At 40.0% G+C, this 6,728-nt stretch overlaps 1 protein-coding gene across 1 annotated transcript; it reads left to right on the top strand.

Annotated features, from left to right (window-relative positions):
• Positions 1 to 3,828: 3,828 nt before the first annotated feature.
• On the top strand, positions 3,829 to 6,496 carry LOC148863621 (cytokinin hydroxylase-like). The gene is made up of 5 exons (XM_088975299.1): positions 3,829 to 4,209; positions 4,351 to 4,580; positions 4,729 to 4,970; positions 5,308 to 5,686; positions 5,885 to 6,496. The coding sequence occupies exons 1-5, from the start codon at positions 3,924 to 3,926 to the stop codon at positions 6,305 to 6,307; spliced, it is 1,560 nt and encodes a 519-aa protein (XP_088831425.1). The 5' UTR covers positions 3,829 to 3,923; the 3' UTR covers positions 6,308 to 6,496.
• Positions 6,497 to 6,728: the final 232 nt, after the last annotated feature.

A 6,728-nucleotide genomic window follows, 5' to 3' on the forward strand; every position in this document is an offset into this window, starting at 1 on the left:
ATTAGTGAAAGTTTATTTTCTTGGGTATCACTTACCCAAGAAAATGGTACTAATCTCCTAAGTGGATAAATAACATTTCCACTTGAAAGGAAAATTTCCAGCACTTACTAACATGTCTTTGGACCAATATTAACTATTAAGATTGTCTATATGTATATTAATTTGTGAATAACAGTACTAGTTGAGTGGCATCGGTCATACGTTAAAATCACATTCATTGTGTGTGTAACGGAGAAATGTCCACCGCTCGAGAATTCAGAGAGAGAGAGAGTGGGAATCTGATGCTTGTCTAACAAATTAGCTTCATCGATCTAGCTAGGAGAGTCACAAGGAAAGATGATATTATAATACTTTACACTTGGAATAGGGCATGGGAGCATCCTGGGGTTTTTATGTTATGGGTCTCTTGTAGGTAACTGTAACTCAATAAATACAACGAAGACTCAGATCGATCATCAAGACCACCCATCATTTTATATAATGCACGGGGTCCTCCATTACCATTAATCCCACTATCTCTAAGAGAAAAGAAAAGACCATGCATTACACAATGCTAGCTCCTGCCGTCCGGCTGAAGCTGAATATAATTTTGCACAGTAAACCATATGGAATGATCCTTCCCTAGATACGCTAGTAACTCAAAGCCATATTATCCATACGAGACTCCTTTTGGCCTAGACCTAATAACCATATTATTTGCTTTAATTGGGATGCTGCTTTGCTTATCGAGATATAATAAGAGTAAAATACAATATTTGATCAAGAATTAATCTTTTCTGATCAGGAAGATACGATGGTCAATCCAAACCAAAGTTAACTCTACTTTAAAGATCAAGGACATGTAACCATCCCATTACAGATTCATGTTCCAACGGTTTACGATTCCTTCTAATGATTCTCGCCATGGGAATCTGGTCAGCGCCTAAATATCTCATCTCATCAAAGGTAGTGCTGAGTATCAGTTAGACTATTTTAGTCTTTAGAATCGTGTTAGAGTCTTATCTGTCTATCTATCTATATAAATTAAATTAAAATCTTGGTTCTCATTAGAACACAAGGATCCAGCACTAAATGTGTCTCAACCAAGAGATCGTACATGATTAAAAGCAGAATGCAGAAGATTTTCTTGACAACTTTGCATCTGTTTAGAGGTCTTTCAAAGCTTTAATGATTTCTGGGATGGATGATCTCTTGAGTGGGGCATAAACATTCCTTGCCCAGTTTCAATTCCTTAATTTAATTATTCATGACACAAATTAAATGATAAGATTAATGTTGTGGACTGACAGACTGACTTTGGATCAACCCCCTCCCCCCTAGGTCTACAGCTAGGATTTTCCATGCAAATAGATGATTATATCATCGGTCCATTCAATTTATAGACTTTTTTTTTTTTCTTTTCTTTTGTGTGTGAAGCAATTAATTAATATACTCAAATACCATAATCAATGCATGCTAGCTATGTTCCTCTCACATTTTGTCGACCAACACAGAGAGGGGCTGCTTCGAATGAGCTCATGACTAAAATATTATACGCCCTTTTCATTCTACAAATCAACCTCCTTAATTTGGAGCTGCCAATGTAATTAAGCTGCTACATGAAACTACATATCCTTCTAAGCCTCCAGTGTGGAGTGGTTAATTAATTTCGTCACTACCTTGTTTTTCAGTTTTATAAGCAAGCCTTCGATCGGTAAAGACTTCCCATAAGCCCTTCATAAAATCAAAATTCTCTCAGTTCTTCTAGCTTAACTGAAAGAATCTTTGAACATTGAACGCACTTAACTTCTCAATGAATTTTCTTTCCATAATTCATAACCATAGTCAAATATAGAGAAATCCAGGAATCAGGTTGGTGGAATAGAACAATGTTTCTTTATGAGTTTCCTCTATATAACACCAGGAATCAAGCAAAGAGTATATAAGAGGTATAACAAATATACAACAAAATAAATAAGAAAAATAAAGGATGAAAAACCTGATGATGCGTGATCTGAAAGCTCTTAGTTGAAAGGTTGCCTAGGCATTGCTTATGTGGCGAGATGGATCAAACAGTAAAATAGAGATTAGAGAGACTGGGGTGGATGACCCGGTGAGGTCGTTCCGATGCTTAAATTAGTATTCTTGCTATGGTTGCGAGTTAAAAACTTGAATATTAGAGAGCTTATATGTAAATAATCACGTGTTCCCGGGCCCTAAAGGGGTTGATGCCCTTAATAGTTGAGCTTCCGTGGATCTAACAAAACGATTCCGGGATCTTCGGCTTGAGTAGATGAGATCCATTTCCACTTTAGACGGAGAGTAATATATCAGTCAATGAAGTCTATCGTTACCGCCCGATCCGGGTGGGTAGAGGATAAGACGTATCGTTACGCAGTGTAATCCCGAAAGATTCAAAATCTGTTGAGAAGCTTTTGAAATCGATTATATATCACTTCGGTTCCTAGGCCCCGAACTAACTTTAATACCGAGATGCCTCTACATCGGTGTGACTGGCTTGGGTCCCAAGCCGGGAACTGGCTTAGAATCGATTAAGGCAGCAACAGTACCAAGTTTGGAACCATTCTGTCAGCAGGCCCTGAAAAGAGTTAATTAGTACTATATATGTTATGTTATGTTATGGTCCCTCCTTCAGCCATGTGAAGATAGAATGTATGGTCCCTTGAAAAGAGTTAATTAGTACTATATATATGTTATGTTATGTTATGAGAGTTGATTTCAATTTTTTTTTTTTGTTTTTTAGTTGGACATATTTTATAATGTTCCAAAAATTGAGATTTTCTTTTAACAGACCTACTGATACTGGGCCTGGGATGTATGCAACGTCTAAGTTTATGTGATTGGATTTATATATTCGTTTTAGCATCTATCGCTTCCCCCACGAGAGTCCCTCGTGTTTATCGCTCATTGGCTCAAAAATACAAATAACATATAAAAGATGTTAATTAGTAACATACACCTGGGCCATCTGATCGATAACAGTTGGAGTGTCACTGAACTGATGAATGACTTATTTATTCATCGTAGATAGTATTCATTAAGGCGTATTCAGTAATGTGAATGATTTTGTTTTAAAAAATTATCAGCAAAATTAAATATGACAAATTCTGAAAGCCAATTCAACTCAACCCAACTCCTTCACCTCCCTCCCCCTCTCAACAGATTAGAAAAAGTGATGCCAAGTCTGAAAGTCCCAGCGTTTTACATGATCAAATCGGATATACTACGCTCACCTACCCACCCATAAAGCATTGCAGTCGATTACACTTCCGATGTGAATGACAACCTATAAGTACGAAACCAAACAACATCCCTAATAATAACCACAACGATAATATAATAGATAAACACTTCCGCTGTGAATCACCCCTTTTATTTAAGACTTTGCAGTTTGCACTGCAGAGTAGCTGCCTTTGCCTTCTAGGAAATACCATTTTCGAAGTCAGTGTTCCTTCGTATTCTTCTAGGTGGTTCTTAACGCCCCTCCTTGGCCTTCCCAAGGCTTTTACTTGCTCCCCTTCTTCACTTCATAAACCTAGGGAACGACTACTCATCTGCTTTTCTAAAATGATCAGCTTGGAACCTTGGACAGAGGCACAGAGCCAAGAATTTCTTTTTTTTTTTTGGTGGGGGGGAGGGTGTTAAGAATTGCCACGTGGCCATGAATTTGGATACCTTGTTTTTGATAGACAGAATTTAGAGAGCCCGGATTATATTGGTCCAACCAGTGGAGCAGTAAGCCACTACTCTACTTTTACTGTAAAGGACAATTTTGGAAGTTCCGGCCCATGATGAGAGCAGGTTCTATAAAGGGCAGCTGGAGACCCTGACGAGACCTCCCCCCACGCCCCACCCCCTTTCCTTTCTCCCCCTGGTTCTCTCTCCCTTTCCTTGTTTGCTTTCTAGCTTTAATACTCTTAACCATGGCGATGGTGGTGTTGGTAGGACTACTACTACAAGTAGTCCTGCTTTGTTTGTTCGCTATTGTTTCCTACGTCACCATTTCATGCTACTGGTTGACCCCCAGGAAAATCAAGAAATTCATGGAAAAGCAAGGAGTCCGTGGTCCCAAGCCTCGGTTTCTAGTTGGAAACCTTGTTGATGTAGCTGCCTTAGTCTCTAGCGCTTCCTCCATGGACATGGACTCCATCCATCACGACATCGTCGGTCGCCTTTTGCCGCATTATGTCAACTGGTCTAAACAATATGGTACAACTGACTATCGTCCTGCTCATGCATCCTCTCATCTCAGTTGCTTTAATTTCTCTGCTTCCAACTTAATTTCCCATATAAATTATGCTAATGGTGGATTCACGCCAATGACACATATATAACAAACACTACTTACAGGTAAACGCTTTATATTCTGGAATGGAAGTGAACCCAGGATGTGCTTAACGGAGACTGATATGATCAAAGAGCTCCTCTCTTCCAAGTACGTTAGTCTCTCCGGCAAGTCATGGCTACAGCAGCAAGGATCAAAACACTTTATCGGCCGGGGCTTGTTGATGGCTAATGGAGACGACTGGTACCATCAGCGCCATATCGTCGCTCCTGCATTTATGGCAGACAAGCTCAAGGTATGGACATGATTAATGCCTTGAGCAAAAACAGACCCACCTCCTCGCTCTTTTTCTTTTTTTTGTTTCCTCTTCTTTTGTTATTTGATTCTGTTTGTTTCTTAATCTTCTAGCTGTTATAATAAAATGAATGGATGGTTATCACCAGAATCATGTGGGGTACATGGTGGAATGCACCAAGAAGATGCTCCAATCACTGCACACCAAGGTGGAGTCAGGCGAAACGGAAGTTGAAATCGGCGAGTACATGAGTCAGCTCACGGGAGACATCATATCTCGGACCGAGTTCAATAGTAGCTACGAGAAGGGAAAGCAGATATTTCATCTCCTTACATCGTTGCAGCACCTCTGCGCTCAATCGAGCCGCCACTTATGCTTCCCGGGTAGCCGGTGTGTGCTACTCTGGTTCTGGTTTACAGCGACAGTTGTAGCTTGTGTTTTTTATTCCATTCAGACAAAATAGCAGCACCTCACGTGCTCCATCTTCCTGGGTTCTTTTTAATATTCCTCTCTCTCTCTTTTTTTTTTTAACTTTGATCTCCCTGTTTCGCTGTCTGCTTGTTCGTCATCACTAGCTACTTAGCTACTTGTTTCTTTCAGTCTCTGACAATATACATACTGCTGCTGCTGATATTTCTCTTCCAAGTTCCAACAACTAATACAGTTGGGTCAATTGAACTATATATGTAATTTAATTGTTTCTTTCTTTTTTTTTTTTCCTTTTCAGTTTCTTTCCCAGCAGATTCAATAGAGAGATCAAATCATTGAAGATGGAGGTAGAGAAGCTATTGATGGAGATCATCCAGAGACGAAAATACTGTGTCGAGATTGGTCGGAGCACATCCTATGGAAACGACTTGCTAGGCATGCTACTGGCGGAGACCCAGAAGAAGAGAGCCAGTGGATTTAACTTCACCCTTCAAATGCTCATGGATGAATGCAAGACGTTCTACTTCACAGGTCACGAAACCACTTCTCTCCTACTCACCTGGACTACTATGCTCCTCGCCACTAACCCAACTTGCCAAGAGAAGGTCCGGACTGAGGTTTTCCAGGTCTGCGGTGGAGAAGCACCCACCGCAGAACAACTCTCCAAGCTCAACCTGGTAATCATAATTTACTGTATCATGAGTTAACAACAGTTGAAGTACTGATCATAAAGTTGTATGATGGTAATAGCTAGCAGACATCATTAGTTATAACTTCTTAAGCTTGTCTTTGGAGGTCAAGCGTACGTTAAATATAAACAATTAATTACGTACAGCAGTCACTGATTAAAAAGTTGGGCCGGCTTCTCTCTGCAGTTGAACATGGTGATCAATGAGTCGCTTCGCCTGTATCCACCGGCTTCCCTTCTCCCTCGAATGGCCTTTGAAGATATCAAATTGGGTGATCTCCACATTCCCAAGGGGCTCTCCATTTGGATCCCAGTACTTGCAATTCACCATAGTGAGGAACTCTGGGGTAAAGATGTACATGAATTCAACCCAGAGAGATTTGCTGGGAGGCCATTTGCTCCTGGTCGACATTTCATTCCATTTGCAGCAGGGCCTCGCAACTGTGTTGGTCAGTCCTTTGCATTGATGGAATCTAAGATCATACTGGCCATGCTGATATCCCGGTTCAGCTTCACAATTTCCAAGAACTACCGTCATGCTCCGGTTATGGTTATGACTCTCAAGCCCAAACACGGAGTTCAAATCTGTTTAAAACCTTTAAACCCATGATGATCAATCTCTGATTGTGAGGCTGAGTTTTGTCCCCCCAGCGATCGATGAATTATGATCAGAAAGGCTGATGCCCGATTAATTTTGTTTTACTTGTATTATGAGAAACTTTTAACCACTGAATAATGATAAACATAGAACGGATTAGCGAAACAGGATTCATGATAATATTTTTTATCATTTTGAGACAATGATGGACTGTTGCTTATAATTTATTTAGTAAAGAAATAGACAAATAAGGAATTCATGGGCCACCCTTTGAGTTTGCCTTTCGGTTATAATATAAACTATGGGCTACAATAGTGCATGGAGAATTCCTTATTTGTCACATGGTGTTAGTGTTGACTACAGTACTTTGCCTTCACTGAAGCTTTTCGATCAGCAGCAGACAAATTTTCATTTCTTTAACTCTGCTTGACTT

Source organism: Nelumbo lutea, chromosome 3, assembly GCF_056320005.1.
Source record: "Nelumbo lutea isolate HS-2025 chromosome 3, American lotus-T2T, whole genome shotgun sequence".
Classification (NCBI taxonomy): Eukaryota; Viridiplantae; Streptophyta; class Magnoliopsida; order Proteales; family Nelumbonaceae; genus Nelumbo; species Nelumbo lutea.

Coding starts and splice junctions, on each gene's coding strand:
- LOC148863621 (XM_088975299.1), top strand. CDS start 3,924: ATGGCGATGGTGGTGTTGGTAGGACTACTACTACAAGTAGTCCTGCTT. Junction 4,210..4,350: donor CAACTGGTCTAAACAATATG/GTACAACTGACT, acceptor CACTACTTACAG/GTAAACGCTTTATATTCTGG. Junction 4,971..5,307: donor TTATGCTTCCCGGGTAGCCG/GTGTGTGCTACT, acceptor TTTCCTTTTCAG/TTTCTTTCCCAGCAGATTCA.